The sequence below is a fragment of the Megalobrama amblycephala genome, linkage group LG16 (genome assembly GCF_018812025.1).
Source record: "Megalobrama amblycephala isolate DHTTF-2021 linkage group LG16, ASM1881202v1, whole genome shotgun sequence".
Taxonomy (NCBI): Eukaryota; Metazoa; Chordata; class Actinopteri; order Cypriniformes; family Xenocyprididae; genus Megalobrama; species Megalobrama amblycephala.
This window is the reverse complement of record NC_063059.1, coordinates 16,613,080-16,635,006: the sequence shown is the minus strand read 5'-3', so window position 1 is coordinate 16,635,006 and position 21,927 is coordinate 16,613,080. Positions and strand designations below refer to the sequence as shown.

At 41.5% G+C, this 21,927-nt stretch overlaps 1 protein-coding gene across 1 annotated transcript in view; it reads left to right on the top strand.

The window, feature by feature from the left end:
- Positions 1-21,927, top strand: part of LOC125248347 (period circadian protein homolog 2-like) — a 36,435-nt gene that overhangs the window by 369 nt on the left and 14,139 nt on the right. Inside the window, 14 exon segments of the mRNA XM_048160105.1 lie at positions 2,132-2,526; positions 11,018-11,110; positions 11,736-11,890; positions 11,986-12,107; positions 12,530-12,731; positions 13,754-13,805; positions 14,711-14,853; positions 15,001-15,079; positions 16,644-16,750; positions 17,009-17,162; positions 19,573-19,681; positions 20,774-20,941; positions 21,213-21,239; positions 21,241-21,310. Coding sequence (XP_048016062.1) covers positions 2,192-2,526; positions 11,018-11,110; positions 11,736-11,890; positions 11,986-12,107; positions 12,530-12,731; positions 13,754-13,805; positions 14,711-14,853; positions 15,001-15,079; positions 16,644-16,750; positions 17,009-17,162; positions 19,573-19,681; positions 20,774-20,941; positions 21,213-21,239; positions 21,241-21,310 — 1,816 coding nt within the window. The 5' untranslated portion in view covers positions 2,132-2,191.

Below are 21,927 nucleotides of genomic sequence, written 5' to 3'. Positions count from 1 at the left end.
TAAAAACATCTTGACACGAATTGTATCGGTGGTAGCACGACTTTTACATCACTGTGTCAGTGTACCGTGCAGTGCATTGCAGGTCAACGTGTGTGAGTGTAGAGGGGCGGACTGGGGGAGTAGTTTAAGCTGAAAATAAAACTAATGCATTTAAGTCTATAAAACCATATTCACAGCGGTGCTAATGTTTATTATATTGTCTTTATCTCCATTATATTTGCATTGGTATATTGATAATATTAATGTAATTCTTTAGTCCACGTACATTGCGGTCTAGACCTGAACACAACACAGATAAAGAACACATGCACAAACATAGTATTATTTTTTAGTTTTACATTCTTACGGGGAAAAATACAAATATGAGCCCCAAAATAAAGTGAGCAATAGAGTGTTTTAGACAACAATGTATCAAATGGAGGTTTGTCAGAGGATTGTCTTATTACTAGCTACAGCAGCATAAGCCCTAAGAATATGAAATGAAGTTGCATGTTTGTTTATGGTGAGATATCTCTTGTTGAAATTAATATGTAGTGTTTGCTCTGAAAATGCAAATTAATAATTTAGCTGAAGCTGGACTATTTAGTGTATATATCAGAAACCTTTGAAAACCATTACCTACATGAAAAACCTGTACATGTGAGCTAGACTGGGTAAACCCAGCCTGATCTGCCGGCGATTTGATTTTGCCCAGCAACTCAGTCTGGAAACCCCTACATTCATTTCTACTGCTTCTGTTACACTTTTGCGGGAACCAATCACAGACTCGCTATTGGCGGGTATAACACGATAAGGCAAGCACGACCGTCAATCCAATTCCTTTTAAACTCTCGACGATGCTGAATGACTTCTTTAGTTTAGCAAACAAATCGCTCGAGGGGGTGTAAATACCACTCACTTTCATGTTTTTTTTTTTTTTTTTTTTTTTTTTGCACAACCTGCAAAAATCACTCGATGCCATTGCTGCTTCTGCAAACCGCTGATCAATGCTACAAACCAATATAAACTAAACCTGTCTGGAGTTTTCTCGTCGCTCTGCAAAGTACGTCACCCGGATCGTTGATCTGATTGGTTGAAGGACTATCCAATTGCCTCTTGTGCAGTAGAAAATACATACAGACTCCCCAGACCAATGTTCAGCTTTAAATTGAGCTTGGTCTGGTGATAGCCAGACAACATGTGAGCAATAGCCTTTATAACATCATGAATGCTTGACCAGCATTCTTTTTTTATGGTGAGAAGACTATATAGGTCATAATGAACATTGTACATCATACATAAAAGGTTATTTCATACTATCAGGTAAGTAGGGGAAAACAGGGGCAATTGCTTTTTGTTGTTTGTTTGTTTGTTTGTTTGTTTGTTTGTTTGTTTTATACTTTTTAAAAGTTTCAAACATACATCTTTTTTATTGCAAGGTTTTCTTATTAAAGAGTCATGAATCCCCTTTGATTCAAAATGTCTTCAAAATGTCTTTTTCATTAGAGACACAATACTAACACAACTATCATGAATAAATTAAATACATTTTGATAAACTACATATACAAGTATTAACAAATTAGCGTTTTAATATTTCAGAGATATGAAAAGTAATTCTACAAATGGTCTTAAGTAATTGGGGAAATTGGGGAACCCATCATGTCTTTCACAATATCTTTATCACGTTTATGAGCACTACTGACTCTGAACAAATGACATATGTTTCAGCATGAAGAATAAATCCAGTGAGAATTTTCTGTCTATTCTGAATAAAGAACTAAATAATTTTAGAGTTTTTGGAACTTTCTAACTTTTCTTCAATAATTAATACAGTCATGAGGGTCTGTATCACCCTGACTCATTTTAATTGAAAATTTAAGAACTTGCTCATTATAAAGGCGGTATATTCAAGCCATTGTTTGCATGGATTGCACTTTAATGTATTTTTGAATAAATTTATTGATTCAGACAGAAAAATTAACATCAGTCACATGCAGATGGACGTGTATTTCAGTTTTATTAGCCAAAGACAACATTATGAGATTAATGACTTCCATAATCAATAAATATAATTGCTTTAAAAAAAAGAGTATTCATTAATTTACCTATATCTATATACCTATATATCTTACCATATGTCTTTTTCACAGCTACAACAATATGATGGGATCAGGAACCTTTGACCTGAAATGTAAAGCTTGACCTTGTCCATGTCAGGTGAGACAGAGCCAAAGCCCTACATGTACAGGGGACCATCTGAGGAGGGGGAGCCGGAGTCCCCGTGTGGCTCCATGTCTCACCTGCACCACATGGGCGGGGCCTCTGAGGGGAGTGACAGCAGTCATGACCAACCCACGTCTCCCAGACCTCAAACACAGATGCATGAGGACATGGAGATGGGTGGAAATGGCTCCAGTGGAAGTGGCACAGAATCTCACAGTAACGAGTCGCACAGTAATGAATCCCATGGAAATGAGTCTGTGGGGAGTTCCAGTGGAAACAGAAAAGATTATGCCATCATGGCATCATCAGGGAGTAACAAGAGGTAAGATTCATTCAGTGTTAAAGTTTTAAAGTTGCAGTAAGCGATTTATGAGAAACACTGTGGATATTTTGAAATCGACACCCGAACAAACATCGTAAAAACCAATGTTATTACCGTATCGAGCGAAAAACAAAGCAACCTCCTTTTTCAGGCCTTCTCGCTATTTAACGTCTCTCCAGCACTGGAAAGCTTTTCCGCTGTTAACACAGGTCCTAAAGCTCTTGCCTGATCACCTAACCTTTCTTTTTTCAGTGATATTCCTCTAACCTTTCCTCTTTATCTCAGCTTTCTCTCTTTCTACAGTCTTTCAAATCTCCCTCTTGCTCACTCTCTCTCCTACCCCATCATGAGCAGATACGCCCCCTAATGCTGATTTGCTACTAGAGTGTTCTGTTGCTCGGTGGATCGGTTTGAGCCACTTTGTGTTTTCTCCTTTTTACACAGCCAGGACTATGTACAAACACAATGTTTTTTTTTATTATTTCAGCACACACATAGAACAGACATCTAGCAAATATTCAGAAAACAGCGTTTCTCAGAAACTGCTTTCTGTACCTTTACGGAACCCTTAAAAACATCCACATCCCTTTTCTCAGTGGAAAAGTATATGACTGAGTTGTAGTAAAATGGCAAGGATTGCAAAGCTGAACCTAAAAATTAAGTGGGACCTAATTATTGAATTTTTAGGCAATGAATCAAAATAGAAAAACAGTACACAACAAAAAGATTCTCTGCTAATGGCTAGAAGGTTGTTGTCAAAAAAATGCATTCTGACAGGGTGGTCAATGATAATGTACAGTGATCTCATCTGTTGCATGGCTTCTCACCAAATAAATTACTATATGTGGACATGCAATACTGATTTAATTTGAAATTGTTTTCAAATCTGAGCTGTATATTATCGTAAAGCATTCTGCTAACAAGACAAACACCGGTCAGCGAAGTGGTAAGAATTTACCAACAGTGTTCGAGGAGGGACAAACCACAAACCAGCGACAGGGTGTTGGGCACATCGATGGCTATCCCATCTGGTCTGAGCCAACAGAAGGTCTACTGTGGCACAAGTCACACAAAAGTTGAAGAAGAATGTGTCACAAAACACAATGCATCACACTCTGCTGCATATGGGGCTGCAGCTGCAGGCAAATCAGAGTGCCTGTGATGACCCCTGTCCACTGTCGAAAGCACGCGAACTTCGGAACTGGACCTTGGAGCAGTGGAAGAAGGTTGTCTAGTCTGATGAGTCACGTTTACTTTTACTTCACATGGACGGTGTAGCGAAAATTAACTCAAAGGGGAAATATTAATAATTATTCATAACTCATTATGATTATTAATTATGATTAATTATGAATATGCAAATCCGTTAATCAGATTAACTGGACGTAGCTACTTTAAAATTAACATTACAATCAGTTAACCTGTTCGTCCAGTGAACGCTCAGTGTTGATTGTTTATTAATTCTAAGAAATGTCAATTTCCAAGTTATGGAAAAATAATATTTCTTATTGTACTGTACTACTCACGTAGTCCGGATCTATCACTTAAGAGGAAATTCATTAGCAGACGGAGTCAGAACCAAACGTGTATTGTGCACAATCTTTATTAACTAACTCACAAACACATAACTAAACTAACAAACACATAACATACATAAAGGGTCACACACACGCAAGTCAGAATGAGTAATGATAGTGTTGAACCGGAAGAGATGCTGTTACTAGAGCTACATGAAATGTCAAAGGCAATCTGGAAAGGACTCATCAGTTTCTTTTAGCAATAGCAAAGGTAAAGTCTTTACAAATCAATACTAAATCGCTGTTTAGCATTAAAATGTACTATACTTGCAAGATGCCTTTAGGCTGAAGAGCGTCGGATCTGCAGGTTGAGGATAACTCTTGAAGTTATCATCTGAAGTTGTTGCCAGTCTGTTGGGTGATGAGCACATGGCTGGGTGTTGTAGGCCAGGGGCCTACCAGCCTTGCGGCCGGGCCTAGAGAGGCCGGCCGCAAGGAGATTTGTTCGGTCCAGAAGCAAGGAAGAAGAAGAGAGGGAGTGGCACTGTTCGCTGGTTTTTAACCTCTGGTCAAAGTCACACCTCTCAGTTGTTGACCGGACCAATGAAGATGTTGTAATTCTGGGTGGCAACACCCCTCCTGTCAGGGCTTTTACAACCCAGAAAGATTAACAAGCTGAGTTCTTGAATCAGAACTATTAAATATTCTTTTAATACTGATGTGTTGCACAGGTATGGATGTACCGCATACACAAACATTAAAATCTTCCCGCTACGAACGTATAGACACTAAACATGGCATGATTGAAGTTACCGTGCAGGTCATAACATTTAACAATCATCAAACATGTAAATACAATGAGTACAATACAACATCAGTAATAATGGATACCATTTCCTGAGAAGGAATCATTTATAGCACAGTCTGTCTATACATTAATGCCATAGAGTCTGTGTTCTGTGTGGAAAATGCAGGGAAGATGCAGATTTTCTGTGTCTCTACTCTGTTCTCCATGCGGCAACCACATTCCTCAGCGCAATAAACTTGTAACTGAAAACTTCCCGGGGGATGGGGACAGACTCCAGAGTGAGCTTAAAACTATTGGTTAACTAACCAATAATTGTGTCTGATTTGCCTCAGTCATTACAACGGCCATGTACGTATGCATCGTTTACCTGGGGAAGTGATCCCTGTAAACAAGCCTGCACTGGCCCTTTACGGGCCCACTTAGGGCTGGCGTAAGGGCCCCCAGTGGGCTGCCAGTGCAGGGCCCCTGAGAATTTGCTCATTGGCAAAACGATGGCCCCTTAGCGCTGGCCCTGCATGGCCAGACGGGCATCTGCCACTCAAATAGAGAATTTTTTTGTTAATGGGCATCTGCCACTCAAATATTTCCTAAATCATACTCAGCTAAATGTAAATCTCTTTGATTCTGACCACTGCATGATGATTAAAACATCAATAAGTAATCAACTTCATCTAACCAGAATTTCTCTTGCAATTTTTGCTAAAACAAATGTTTCAGAAACACACAGTTACAGCAGCCAGAGAAACATTAAAGTTAGAAAGTCAAGGGTCAAGATCCCAACTAAAGCAAACATTCTCCTCCAAAACGGTGACTTCAAAATTGACTATTTTCAATAAAACATCAACATCTAAAAGTTTTGTATGAAACAAATAGTCAAACTGGATTGTAATAATTAAAGATGCTGAGATCTGGACAGATCTGTTAGCGTTTAATGTTCTGCTGCTGATCATGTGATAGTGTTTTCAGCTTATTTAAATAAGGAGATTTTACTTTACTGCCAGTCATTTGACTGTTTTATCATCCAAATGTTTTGTTATTGTATTAATAACAGATTATTTTTGTAATTTTACATACATTTGTATGTCATTTAAGAAAACAGAAAAAGCTGTATAAAAATACAGCCAATCAGATCATGGGAAACGAAAGTGAGCCCAAAGCTGTGGCTCACCTGGGCAAGCCCGCACTGGGCCTGTTTAGGTTTGGTGTGGGCTGGCCCTAGCCCACTGTGCCTGCAAAAAGCCAGCATGGGCCCCACAGGGGCATGTTTGCAGGGATGGCACCAGGACGCACTATGAGATGACGACGAGCCGGTGGAAGGAGGGTGTGATGCTCTGGACACTGTTCTGCTGGGAAATCTTGGGTCCGGCCATTCAAGTGGATGTAAATCTGACATGTGCCACCTAACTAAACATTGTTGCAGACCATGTACACCCCTTCATGACAGTGGTGTTTCCTGATAGAAGTGCCTCTTTCAGCAGGATAATCACCCTGCCACACTGCACACATTGTTCAGGAATGGTTTGAGGAACATGACGAAGAGTTCAAGGTGTTTCCCCGGCCTCCAAATTCCCCAGATCTCAATCCAATTGAACATCTGTGGGATGTGCTGCACCGATCCACGGGGGCTCCACCTCGCAACCTACAGGACTTGAAGGATCTGTTAATCCTTGATGTTTAGGTACCAAATACCACAGGACACAGGGGTCTTGTCAAGTCCATGCCTTGGCGGGTCTATACACAGAGGACCAACAGCTTATTAGGCAGGTGGTCATAATGTTCTGGCTCATTAATGTGTATATACAGTTGAGCTCGAATGTTTACATACCCCTTGCAGAATATGCAAAAATGTTAATCACTTTAACAAAATAAGAAGGATCATGAAAATTTCACATAACAGATGACATAAAGTCCACAAGACAAAAAAAATAGCTGAATTTAAAAAAATGACCCCGTTCAAAAATTTACATACCCTTCATTCTTAATACTGTGTGTCATTACCTGGATGATCCACGACTGTTTGTTTGTTTTGTGATGGTTGTTCATGAGTCCCTCAGTTAAACTGAGCTCTGTTCTTCAGAAAAAATCCTCCATTGCATCCTCCTGCAAATTGTTTGATTTTCCAGCATCTTCTGCATATTTGAACCTAGCAGTGACTGTATGATTTTGAAATCCATCTTTTCACACTGAGGACAACTGAGGGACTCAAACAAAACTATTAAAAAAGCTGCAAAATTCACTGATGCTCCAGAAGGAAACACGATGCATTAAGAGTCAGGTTTCTGCTTTTAGAGCAAGCCCACATCACTGAGGGCAAATATAGTCTGATTTATGTGTAGACTTGCTGGACAAAGCCGAGATAAAATCATATTAGGAAAAAAATGGACTGATATGATTTCAGACAGACTAAAACGTTTACAGGAATTTTAACAAAACAAATTATTGTTTTAGTCCAGCTGAATTTGGATTTTTTAATTCCTTGAAAAAGCATAAAACATGATATTTTTTAACATTATTTTAAATGCCACATCTAGTTTTGCGTTCATTTAGGGTCAATTAACTCTTTCTGTAATTAGTCTGTCTTCTCCATGAGAGCTGTTTTATCATTTTTTACATTTCAAAGCCTATTTTACACATTAATTTTCATGCTAAATAAGGAAGCATAGTGTTACGGTATGGTGGTGTAGAGATGAGGCAGATACGGATTTCCACAATACATAGAGCTTTAATCAAACAAAGGCAAGGAAACACCAAACATAACCTTAACACAACAGAGAACGGACGAGGAGTGAAGGGAGTGAGTGCAATATATGGGAGTGCAGACAATAGAGTCCAGGTGCAGGTGATGAGTGCTGATGAGGAGCTGACGAGGGAAGTGAGTGCAGGTGTGGAAACAGGAGGATCTTGGGATATGGAGTCCAGGGAAACAAGGGTTCTGTGACATTACCCCCCCCTCCCGGTAGGCGCGTCCTCGCGCCGTAGATGAAACAACCGGGAGGGGGGCGGGCGCCCTGGAGACCTCAAGCTGGTGCAGGGGGAGGAGCAAACTGGAGTGGAGGTCTCCAGGGCAGGTTCAAAAGCCATGGCGGGTCAGGGGCTGAAGGCAGCCATGGCGGGTCAGGGGCTGAAGGCAGCCATGGCGGGTCAGGGGCTGAAGGCAGCCATGGCGGGTCAGGTGCAGCGGGCAGCCATGGCGGGTCAGGTGCAGCGGGCAGACATGCAGCGGGCATACATGGCGGGTCAGGTGCAGCGGGCAGCCATGGCGGGTCAGGTGCAGCGGGCAGCCATGGCGGGTCAGGAGCCGAGGGCGGCCATTGCGGGTCAGGAGCCGAAGCCGAATTGTCGCCGAGCCCAGGCGGCGCTGAAGGACCGGCGGGAGATGGCGGAACCAGCGGCTCCGCCGACCGAAGCGCAACCGGGGCTCCAGAAGGCCGCAGTTGAACACAGACGACAGACAACAGAGTGAACACCAGGGGGAGTGAGGAAGCCAACTGGAAACGAGGGACGGAGGGACGGAGCGGAGACGGAGGAGTGCAGTCCAGAGGGGAGGGCAGGCTGACGAGGGACCAAGGTGTGAACGGGGGCAGGATGGAGACTTGTGAGGCTGGAGGACTGATGGACAACGGTGGAGACGAGGGAGGTTGGAGCCAGGGTGAAGGTAATCGCCCAGAGGTCTGAGGTGGAGATCTGGGCGAAGGGGCTTGAGGTGGAGGTGCAGTGAGTACATTAGTGGGAGGAGGCGGGAGAGGGAGGCAGGGAGGGAAAATAGTCTTTGCAAAGTTCATAATTGGAGCAGAGGGCTCGGCGGCGGAGACTGGCGCTGCTTGCTCGGCGGCGGAGACTGGCGCTGCTTGCTCGGCGGCGGAGACTGGCGCTGCTTGCTCGGCGGCGGAGACTGGCGCTGCTTGCTCGGCGGCGGAGACTGGCGCTGCTTGCTCGGCGGCGGAGACTGGCGCTGCTTGCTCGGCGGCGGAGACTGGCGCTGCTTGCTCGGCGGCGGAGACTGGCGCTGCTTGCTCGGCGGCGGAGACTGGCGCTGCTTGCTCGGCGGCGGAGACTGGCGCTGCTTGCTCGGCGGCGGAGACTGGCGCTGCTTGCTCGGCGGCGGAGACTGGCGCTGCTTGCTCGGCGGCGGAGACTGGCGCTGCTTGCTCGGCGGCGGAGACTGGCGCTGCTTGCTCGGCGGCGGAGACTGGCGCTGCTTGCTCGGCGGCGGAGACTGGCGCTGCTTGCTCGGCGGCGGAGACTGGCGCTGCTTGCTCGGCGGCGGAGACTGGCGCTGCTTGCTCGGCGGCGGAGACTGGCGCTGCTTGCTCGGCGGCGGAGACTGGCGCTGCTTGCTCGGCGGCGGAGACTGGCGCTGCTTGCTCGGCGGCGGAGACTGGCGCTGCTTGCTCGGCGGCGGAGACTGGCGCTGCTTGCTCGGCGGCGGAGACTGGCGCTGCTTGCTCGGCGGCGGAGACTGGCGCTGCTTGCTCGGCGGCGGAGACTGGCGAACTTGGCTCTGCGGAGACTGGAGAACTTGGCTCTGCGGAGACTGGAGAACTTGGCTCGGCGGAGACTGGAGAACTTGGCTCGGCGGAGACTGGAGAACTTGGCTCGGCGGAGACTGGAGAACTTGGCTCGGCGGAGACTGGAGAACTTGGCTCTGTCCAAAAGTCTATAAGCCAGGCCACCTCACTTGGTGGCACGCACAGGGTTGGAGCTGCAGGCTCGGAAAGGGCTGGAGCGGGCTCGTTCATCCCCTCAAATACAATTAAAATCCCACAGGCACTGGAGCTGGCTCTGTGGGGACTGGAGCGGGCTCTGGAGAGACTGGAGCGGGCTCTGGAGAGACTGGAGCGGGCTCTGGAGAGACTGGAGCGGGCTCTGGAGAGACTGGAGCGGGCTCCGGAGAGACTGGAGCGGGCTCCGGAGATACTGGAGCGGGCTCTGGAGATACTGGAGCGGCTTGCTTCCTCCTCCTCCGCTTACGGGACCCAGTTGAGGATTGTGGGTTCCGTGTGGGGCAGGCAGGGAGTTCGCTGGAGGGGTATGCGGAGGAAGCCGGAGGTTGACTGACTGGCCCGGCCAACCGTGTCTCTGGATGGACTAGAGACAGACACCCATCCTGAACCCAATCAACGATAAATTTGGAATCATTTAACCACAAAATGGAATTTATGGTTTCGCTTAAGGAGAAACGATAATCGGGTTCACTAAAACGGATGGTGTCATCATCTAGTCCATCCAGAAACAGGGAGATCAAAACTGCTTCAGGCCAGTCAGACACATAAGCGAGCTCAACGAACTCCTCCACATACCTCTCCAGCGAACGACCAACCTGCAGGAGCCCGATGAGGCGATCGCCGGCCGACAGATGGATGAGAGGCATAGGAGGAGCACGAGCCAGGAAGCCAGGGAAAGTCTCCATCTTTTTTTTTTTGTGGAAAATCCGGTCGTTTTTGGTCCGTTCTTCTGTTACGGTATGGTGGTGTAGAGATGAGGCAGATACGGATTTCCACAATACATAGAGCTTTAATCAAACAAAGGCAAGGAAACACCAAACATAACCTTAACACAACAGAGAACGGACGAGGAGTGAAGGGAGTGAGTGCAATATATGGGAGTGCAGACAATAGAGTCCAGGTGCAGGTGATGAGTGCTGATGAGGAGCTGACGAGGGAAGTGAGTGCAGGTGTGGAAACAGGAGGATCTTGGGATATGGAGTCCAGGGAAACAAGGGTTCTGTGACACATAGCTTCAGTGTCAAAAGTGGCATGAATTATTTTTAATTGAATAAACCACAAATATTAATCACAAAAATGAACACTATATACTACTTTATAAAAACACTTTTTGTTAAATAAAAACTATTTATTCTAGTATACTTTATATTATATAGTGATTTTTTTAGTGTATTTCAAATAAGATGACAAAAAAGGTAGAAATTCAGGAAAGCGAAGGACTGTTTTCATGTCCTTAGGTAAACCTGAGGTTGTTTGTCTGTTCTCTTTGTCTAATCACCTCCCCTTTAGTTTGTTTGAGAAAAAACAAGCAGTCTAATATAGAATAAAGCATTATGTAATATCTTGATAATAATGCCCTGACCTCTTGTCAGAAATTATTCAGTCGTTTTGTGTCTCACTTATATTTGTTGTTCTCTTCACCTCTCATTTTTCTTCTGTAGCTCAAACTCTCAAAGTCTTTCTCCTCCCAGTAGCAACAATGCTTTCAGCCTTGTCAGTTCAGAGCAAGACAACCCCTCAACCAGCGGTTGCAGGTAACACAACCACAGTCATTAAATAGCTATAATACAATATATACAACCACTTAAAGGGTTAGTTCACCCAAAAATTAAAATGATGTCATTATTTACTCACCCTCATGTCGTAAGACCTTAGTTCATCTTCGGAACACAAATTAAGATATTTTTGATAAAATCCGATGGGTCAGTGAGGCCTTCATTGACAGCAAGTTTAAATGGTTGAATAAAGTCGTTATTTTGTTTAGTTTTTTTTGGCGCACAAAAAGTATTCTCATCGCTTCATAACATTGAGGTTGAACCACTGTAGTCACAGAAATTTTCAGAGTGAAATTGTAAATTCAGTTAACTTGCTGTCAATGGAGGCCTCACTGAGCCATTGGATTTTATCAAAAATATGTTGTGTAATATATTTTGTGTTCTGAAGATGAACGGATGTCTTACAGGTGTGGAACGACATGAGGGTGAGTAATTAATTATATAATTTTCATTTTTCAATTTTTACTTCAAGTCAATCAGCTCCTCTTTTTGGAGTCTTGATTCTTGTATTACATTGTAAAACATGCAGTGACCCCTTTAAGTATCACAGTAGGTACAGTGGGAATAATAGTTGTGTCATTTTGTATGTGTGTTGTCTCTGCAGTAGTGAACAGTCTGCAAAGGCTAAGACTCAGAAGGAGCTTTTTAAGACCCTAAAAGAGCTGAAATATCACCTCCCTCCCGACAAGCGCAGCAAGGGCCGGGCCAGCACACTTCACACTCTCAGATACGCCATGCGCTGCATCAAACAAGTCAAAGGTCAGACAACCACAAACAAATTCATTTATGCAGTTTTTATGTGTTTGTGAGAATGCAAATGTGTAAGCTTGACATGTTTTTCTTTGTTTTTACAGCCAATGAAGAGTACTATCAGATGCTTATGATTAATGACAGTCAGCCTTCAGGTCTGGACGTGTCCTCATACACTATTGAAGAAATCAACAGTATTACCTCAGAATATACCCTCAAAAATGCAGTGAGTTGCACACATAAACATACACAAGCCTTTAAATGGTTCTTAATTATGTGCTCAGAAACTCTCAGTGAAAAAAGTATGCCATTGTCAAAATCAGTTAAAACACAATAAACACTTTACATAGCCTTAGATTACATGTGATGGACTGCATATACAGAACCCAGATCCTAGATTAACAAACAACAATGTTCTTACTCTAAAATAAGACTTGTTGGGAGGTATTGTATAATTTCTATTAAATAATATTTATTAAAAAAAATGGCTTAAGATTCATCATAAAACAGAGATTTTTGCATATTGGTGGTTTGAGTTGAACTTGATGACTGGACATAGACACAGTTTAGTTCCTCATCTCATTATGTGACAGAAGAACATAAAGGGAGTGAGTGTCTGAAACTGTTTTGCTGTTTTTGTGTGTAAAGGATATTTTTGCAGTTGCGGTGTCCCTGATCACGGGGAAGATTGTGTACATTTCGGAACAGGCTGCAGGAATCTTGAACTGCAGAAAGGATGAGTTCAAAGACACAAAGTTTGTGGAGTTTCTGGCACCTCGTGACGTCAGTGTGTTCTACAGTTTTACAACACCATACAGACTTCCATCTTGGAGCATGTGCACTGGAACAGGTCAGTCTGCCAATGCAATGAACTGATTTATTTAAACTACTGTAGTGCTGTCAGTGGATTAAAAAAATAAATGAATTAACACATTTTCTGAAATTAATAACAACTGATTGCACCTAACTTTAAATTTTTTCATATATTTTTATATTGTAATACATAATTTCACATTGAATCTCCAAATCAGTGTCAGTGAATAAATACATAGATTCATATTTAATATTCATGTGTCCTAGTGGTCTGGTGGTAGAATATTTGTTATGCTTGCCAGAGGATCAGGGTTCTAATCTACTCTGGTATACTTTACACCTATGCAACTTCTGCTACTGATATCTCTTAAAAAAAAATTCTCAGTTTCTGGGAATTAAATGAATAGTTATAGCCATTCAACATTACAGTAAAAATTGAAAGCCATATTTTTAACATTTAATAGCTTTAAATAAATAATATAACATCTTATAATTTAAGGTGAACTTAAAACAATCTTTACATGAACCAATTATAATAAATGGTACATTTAGCTGTGCGTAATATAGCAGGGCTCAAAGCTAAGGATTTTTTTCCCTACTAGCCTGGTCATAGGTCTAACAGTAGTATTCAGGTAAGAAATACTACAGAAATTGAGTAATCAAATGTATAATAACAGCATGCATAGTCTTCACTGTTTTAATTTAATATAGATTATTATAGATTATTACATTTATTAAAGCTAGATTATTAAAGCTACAAAAGTTGATCAGTCAAGAGCAGTGAGCGGTTTCTTGATTAAGATTAATGACAGACAGAAGCATAGTATAGTAGGCTGCTGTTACTTTAAGACTGACGCGGATCTGACACGTATCTGAAAATCTTTACGTTCATTTAAGACTTTTTATCTCATTTGACTGTGCTTACAAAGCTACTCACCAAACAGGCATTTTGACATAATTTTTGACATAAATAATTTTGTCTGTTCAAGCGCAATAAGACGCTTTTCTTTCACATTCATTCTGCTCACATTCATCTCTTTCATTTTCACTGTTTTTCAGAGTCATCATCCACTGAATTCATGCAGGAGAAATCCTTTTTTTGTCGCATCAGGTCAGAGAAATTTATGTTCAGTGTTCTTAATTCTAAGTGCAAAAGTAATGTTTCACACTGTCATTATTCAGTAGATTTATTACATGCATAGACATAGTGTGATAGGTTTGAAATATATTCTGACATTCACTGGCTGCATGATGGATATTGCACACTACACTGTGGCTGGTAAGAGATGGACAATAATATTTCAATATGACTGGCTGGCTAGTATGTTGCACATGTTTTTATTACGGCACCAGGAAACAAAGTTCTACATTACTGCTTAGTTACTTCTACAATAAGAGCTTTACAAGAAGACAGAGTGACTGAATATCATGATGTTTGTAAAATGTGGCCCTTCAATTCTTTCAAAGATATTCAAGAGGCACTTAGTAGCAAATAAACTGGATATACCTGAGCCCCTAAATGTGAAAAAAATGATGTTGTGCATGTCAATCAAATGGTCTTTTCCTATCTAAGGGCCAGATTTACTAAACAGGTCATATTAGGGTGAGAACAAAATCCCATAAAAGCACAGATGGGAGTGTAAAGTTATGCGGGTGAAGTACAACAGCCATACACATACGACGTACGTCCAAAGAGCGTTAACATTTACGACAGTACACAACGACATGATGTTCTACACAATGACATGACGTACTACACGATGTAGCTTAGGACATATTAAATCATGGGATAATTTTCATTTTTGGGTGAACTATCCCTTTAAGCTGTAAAGTAGACCAGTCTTATTATTGCACTGATAGTCAAAAGTCTGGTCATGCAAGACTAGGTTTGAAATTATCTTTAAAATATGTTAATATTTTAAAAGTTATATTATATATGTATGTGTGTGTGTGTGTTTATATTATATATATTATATGTTTGTTTGTTTGTGTTTGTGTATGTGTGTGTGTGTGTAGTGGTGGTAAAGAGAAGGAAGGAGATCTGCAGTACTATCCCTTCAGGATGACTCCATATTTGATGAAGGTTCAAGACTCTGAGCTCTCTGAGGAACATTTCTGTTGCCTCATACTGGCTGAAAGAGTTCACTCTGGATACGAAGGTAATCACACATAGTGTTGCCCTTGCCCTCACGAGTTTACGTTTCCAACTCTTTTCGGCGGATTAACAAAGATCAATTTGATGAGCATGAATCAAATATTATGATAATAAAATAAGTTGTCTTTTGATGTGTTTTTCTAATATGCAGCACCAAGAATTCCACCTGATAAGAGAATCTTCACCACAACACACACACCAAACTGTGTGTTTCAGGATGTTGATGAAAGGTTTGAGTCTATATTAACTATGACTAAAGAAAATAGTAGGCTGTGGTTAGTTTGTTGTCTGTTATTTTTATCACCTGCAACTACTGTATCATGCATCATGTAAGACTGATTAAATTGCAGCAATAAGGCAGCGATTTGTCATTACATATTTTCATTTTTCCTCTGGCTAAAGCAAATCCTCTATAGGACACACTTCATGGCCTTGTGTTTGGCAACTTTGTCAGATGGTGTAATGCAGGGGTGGCATTTACGTATGGCAGAGTTAGTTGCCATACCCTGGCATTCAGACAAAACATGGGAAATAAACAGCTCATGATGCTGCTTGTTAGTTCTGTTGCTTGTGCTGGCCTTTGGCAGAAATTGCCGCTTTGAAAAGCAAATTTAGACAACCTAACACCGTGTCCTAACCAGACACGATACGATAAGATTTCCAGAGCCAAGCAATTTATCTGTCCAAACCAGACTCACCCTGAGATGCGACAAAATCAATCAAAAATCACAGCCAATTATAAGAGCATGTGGGTGGGCTCTCTCTTCGAATGCACTGAAATAAGTACATTATCACATTCATAAATCTTACACCATTTTATAATTCTTAAAAATGCATACTTGACTGAAACAAATTTTTTTTTTTATCATAGAATAAAATTTTTATCATAGAACTTGTTTGTTGAGATGACAGTTTGAACATTGTTTTTTCCTTTAATTTATTTTTAAGATCTGAGGTGAATTAGCCTATCCATTGTTGCTTTCAAGATCATGAAAAATGATATTCAGACTCACATTAAAATATTTTCACATTAAATAAAGCCCCCAATCAGTGTCTGAGATTATCATAGTCATACTTTGTATTGTTGTTCCAGCTGCAATGCTGCAGAAATAGAAACTGTTTGTAAAATAGAATAGTTGCGAATCGCCCTTGCGGCTGGTTAGTAAAAAAACTCTGATTAACATGGAAAAGATACATTTTCTCGGGTGTCACGTCGCATCTGGTTAGGACACGGTTAGGCTTATAGGGCTGTTTCAGAACTTGCATTGATTATTGTTATTGTTGTTAAGTAAGTGCATGTCCGTGGACTCCATCCATTCTTTTAGTATGGTGGATTTTTGTCTACGTTTTGTTTAGATATTATATGATTACTTGGGAATGTCATTGTTGTATTGCCTGAAGGAATAATGCCATACCCTAGGTTGCTGTGAAACACCGCCACTGGTGTAATGGTGCATTTTTAAATCTCAAGCAATTGAAGAAGCAATTGCCTCAGTTCCAGCAAACCACTGTTTGGGGAAAGGAGGTAACTTGAGAGAGTCGAACAGTATAGGTATTTGGGTACTATTTTAGATAACTGTTTTCTCCAAATACCAAAGTTCTAACAGGGGACAATGAAGACTGAGATAGCTTTTGTCATTTAATGTGGATAAAGCACTGATTTAAAAATCTGTGATGGATTTTATCTTTTTTCCTTGCTATTTTGGTATCCTGCCATAAATGTTAAGGATAAGGACTGTAAATCAGAGTAGAAGAAAAGCAAAAAGCATACCTTAATACCTGTTTGCATTGCAGGGCGGTGCCTCTGTTAGGGTATCTGCCTCAGGACCTGATTGGGACACCTCTTCTGTTACACCTGCATCCCAGTGACAGACCTATAATGCTGGCAGTGCACCGGAAAAGTAAGGAAACAAAGTCATAAGTGTTTATTTTGTTAAAATGTTCTCCTCCTGGTCTTCCACCTGACACCCAGACAGGTGAATTCTCTTTTGAGCTACATTCAAGTCATTTTTGTCATGCTATGCACTACACATTAATTTTGTTTGCTTTGAGAGATAGCAGTTGAGTATCACTATGAAAACCTATAAGTGGAATTATGCTGCCCACAGCCAATAATATCCAGTATTGTACTTGCTTTCCTAATTGTCTCTCTCTTGCAGTTCTGCAGTATGTTGGGCAGCCATTTGATCACTCGTCTATCCGATTCTGTGTGAGAAATGGAGAATATATTACTCTAGATACAAGCTGGTGTAGCTTTGTGAACCCGTGGAGCCGCAAGGTGTCCTTTGTTATCGGACGGCACAAAGTTCGCATGTGAGTTTTCACTAGTGCTTATGTATACAAAAAAGGTATTTTATTTACTCTAGATCAGTGTTTCCCAAACTTTTTCTTGCCATGGCACACAAATTTACATATCGTCACTGGCGGGTGGAAACCTTTTTTTTTTTTTTTTAATAATTAAACCATGTCGTCAAAGTTGGTATTGTGGCTTTATACTGTATATGGTCAGACAGTTGCATGTGTCATTATAATATTAACATTTTATGAATGTTTATGAATGCATCAGAGGCAGTAAGTGAATCGCATTATGGTTTCATCAACTTACAGTTTATAAAGTTTATTGTAGCTATATGGGCACTCAGTTTTTCTTGTTGTTGAATACATTTGGCCAAAATCTCATGAATATAAAATATAAAGCACTATGCACAGGATATATAAAACAGTATATTGACAACTAGACAGCAAATACCTGTAAGACTTCTCTGCTCTCCAAATACAAAAAAAAAAAAAAAACATTAGCCTTTATAGACATAGGGCCCTATAATACACCCGGCGCAATGCAACGCAAGGCGCAGCGCAAGTGTGTTTGCTAGTTTGCGTCCGACGCCGTTCACGTTTTCCCGTTCAGCGCCACGTCCTTAAATTAGTAAATGCATTTGCGCCAGTTAGTGCGCCCATGGGCGTGCTGGTCTAAAAAAGAGGTGTGTTCAGGCGCATTGCCTGCGCATTGCTATTTTAAGGAGCTGAAAATAGACTACGCCATAGACCAACTCAAACCTGGTCTAAAGTCAATGGCGCAATATTTTTTTTTGTTAGAGCGCGTTGGTAGAAACTGCGCCTCTGGGCGCGTCCACCGTGCGCGTTGACTTTGCTTATTACACACAGGGATGCGCATCACACAAACATGCCAAATATTAAAAACAAAAGGATTACAGTGTAAAAGAATATTATTGTGTAGGCTACATAAATATAAAAATGTAATGATGAATAGTCATTGCGTGTATTAGAATTAGGCTACCTATTTTCAATTCATCCTATTACTACTTATAATGATGAGCGAAATTGGCTAATTAATTGAACAATCGTGCCAATACACACACATATATATTAACTGACTCATCGCGCGGAGCTATTTGAAAGCCTGCATCCAACGCAGACGACTGAAAGATTGACTGGCCACTTAACAGGTAATTTCAGCAAAACATCTGATGCCAGAAGACGAGGACACAATCACTGCTAATTCATCCCACGCCTTCTTCACCTCGGGAAGCTTTGGTGGATTCCTGCTTGTCCCGTAGATGATCGGTTTCTTCGCTTGAAAAGCGTTCAGCTTTTCCGCCAACAAATTCCGCCATGTAAAGGTGCGTTCACGTGGCCTCGTAATTCCTGTAGTTACGAGATTCTAGCTTGTAAAAAGCGTTCACGTCCTCGTAGAGCTCGTAATTACAGCTTGTAACCTGGGAGTTTTCTGAAAGCTCCCAGATATACCACGTGGCCGCGCTGTACCACCTGACCGCGGTAGATTCATTTAGGCGTCGACAGTGCTGCCATGGAAACGCATAATTCCCAGTTCAAGGACCAAAAGGACGTGAACAGCTCCGAATATAACGTCACGTGTTGTCATTTCAAGATTCCGGTAAATACGAGGTGACGTGAACGCAGCTTAAATAGCAATCCGCCATGGCGCGAGCGCATCTCGCTCATAAAGGGAATGGGAGATGACACTCTGATTGGTTTATTGAACGTTACGCCCATTACTCATTAAGAGAATAGGGACAACCCATTTCAAAAATGCGCCCCGGCGCACGGACCGTTTTTCCGTTCGTTAAAATAGCAAAAGTGGATTTGGACACGCCCTGAGTGCATCTGCGCCGTGCGCTTTACACTTTGCATTTAGATCGTTAAAATAGGGCCCATAGTGTTTCTTGTGTAAAGAAAACGCTGTACTTAGTTCAAACATCAGTTATTTAGTTACCTTTGCATTGCAAACAAGCAGTGACAGTCCAAACTGCGTGTACTGTAGCACTTCATTCACGATAGTCGTGGAGTTATGAGGTTTCGCCAACAGCTTGAGGAGACAATGGAGTTACGTAGTTTAGTCACAAGCTTTTTTAATACTTTTCATTAGTTAATTTTAAAACCCACATACAGGCATGACCAGTGGCATTAATTTTTAAAACAAAAATGACTAAATATAGAGACATGAGGTTTCTGCCCGACAGCGACGATATATTCCCATTTGTAGCATTTATTTTCATTTAACATGTTCTTTTTTTGTTTTTGTTTTGTTTGTTTTTTTTATTTGATAATTCTCCACTGCACACCTGACAACCTGCCGCAGCACACTAGTTGGGAAACACTGCTCTAGATAAGAGTAGCGATAACATAAATTTTTATTTTTGTGATATCGTATTTGATATATAGTTTGTGTGTGTATGTGCAGGGGTCCGATGAATGAGGATGTGTTTTCAGCTCCAGTTTTAACAGAGGACAAGATCATTGATTCAGATATACAGGAAATCACTGAACAGATTCACAGACTGCTTCTACAGGTGAAAACTCTCTATTTCACACACATAAACACATAACATGCACACTCTCTCTCTCTTTCACTCACTAGTAGCATACTGCAAGTGAGTGTAACGATTCATCACTCGACATGGGATCCATTTTGCAAGCTTTATTAAGAGATATCGTGGTCGTACAGGCAGGGGTCAGAACCAGCAAACACAGCAATGTAGAATAGACAGAATCGTGGTCAGGGACAGGCAAGAGGTCGAGGCAACAGGCAAGATACACAGTCCAGAGAACAGGCAGAGGGTCGGTAGGCAGGCAGCAACGGGTCAATAAACGATAAGCAGACAGAAACAGCAACAGGTAATCCAACAGGGTACAAACGCTCAGAAATGACAGCCGGGGCAATGATCAAGACTTCGCGTCAGACCAGTGTCTGGGAGCCGCTTAAATAGCGGTCTAAACGAGCTGCAGCTGGCAAGCAATCAGAGTCCAAGGCACGGGGTTATGGGAAATGTAGTGAGGATCAGTATACGTGGCTGAGTGGATGCGTGAGTGTCAGTATTCTGGGGATGGAGCCCTCTGCTGGCCCGTAGAGGGACTCACGGGGTTCGTCTCCGTGACAGTGAGGATGTCATGCATAAGCATTTGTATGGAGGTTGTAAAATTACTGCATAATGGAGAAAGAGTAATGGTATTTTGGACAACTAAGTTCTCTCTTTGATACTTTTCTCTTCACTGGCCTTTTGATTTCTGTCACTTTTGGCAGTTTAAATTTGATGGGCTACAGCAAATCAGATTTAAATGTCCACAAATGCCCTCACATTCTCCACAAACACTTATTGGTAATTGTACCTAAATCAAAACTTCCACCACATGTTTCACACTTTCAAACATGTCATTTGGAAGTGTGACCAAGCAAACCCACTTTGACTTATCTGTCCTGTTCCATTTTCTAATGTCGGTGTTGAATAGCAAACGTCAGTCTTACCTTGACATTCTTTTTTAAACCGAGACAGATCTTGCATGTAGATCAGATTTTTGTCTCTTTTTATTGGTTGGCTGTTTATTAGTTGCTAGTTTCAGTTTAAAGTCTACAATGAAATACACTGTGTAAATCTGTCTCGTAGCCGGTCCACAGTGTGGGGTCCAGTGGTTATGGCAGTCATGGCAGCAATGGTTCCCACGAACACCTGCTGAGCATAGCGTCCTCTAGTGACAGTAATGGAAATGCAGCAAACGGTGGGAACAGGAGTAATGGAAATAGCAGAAAGGAAGAGGGGACCAAATGCAAACCGGTAATTCTCTTTCTCAACATACACACACTCATCCAGAACTCCCACTCATATAGTTCATTTGTTACAGTGGTTTATCATGATTAAGGGGTGTTATTAGGAACTTGAAATGGAGTGCAAAAACCCACTTAAACAGAGACAAAATTATTGATATATATAATAGTGATTATTTTTCTTCCTTGAATACAGTTCTCATGTGCACTGACTTTTAACATATTTTTTTGGTCAGTACAAGTGTTCATTTCTCACCACATCATCTAAACTTGTTTTTCAGAGGTCATTTCAGGAGATTTGTAAAGGCGGTTCACATGTTGAAGGCTCAGGAGCAGCAAGGCTCCTCTTCCAAACCAGAACAGAAAAAGAACTTGGATAGTGAGTATGTGTGTGTGTGTGCGTGTGTGTGTGCGTGTGTGTGTGCGTGTGTGTGCGTGTGTGTGTGTGTGTGTGTGTGTGTGTGTGTGTGTGTGTGTGTGTGTGTGTGTGTGCGTGTTTTTGTGACATATCAGGACACAAATTTGTATAATGCAATGGGTATGACATAGGTATTACAAGTTTGTACAGTATAAAAACCATTACGCCTATGGAATGTCCCCAAAATTCACAAAAACAAACGTGTGTGTGTACAGTACAGTACAGTACAGTACAGTACAGCAGGGGCTCTTAACCTTTTTGAACCCTTAGGAACTGAATTATTTTCAATTATTCAAAAATGTTAATTATTATTCAAATGGAATTTACATAAATCCAGTGTGCTTAAAAATCCTGACTCGGTTTGGATCCACATATGTATTTGAAAGTACTTTCTCTGCAAGGGAATAATAAAGTCAAAGCAACATTCTCATCCAAGAATCCACACTGTCTTAAGAGCAGCTACCGGTGAGCAACAGTTGTACCTGAAATTACTTGAGAAAAGAATGCCGACTATGAATATGGACTTCTTAAAGTTTATTTGCTCAAGAATGTTTTTCTTTTTCATTTTAAGATTTTTA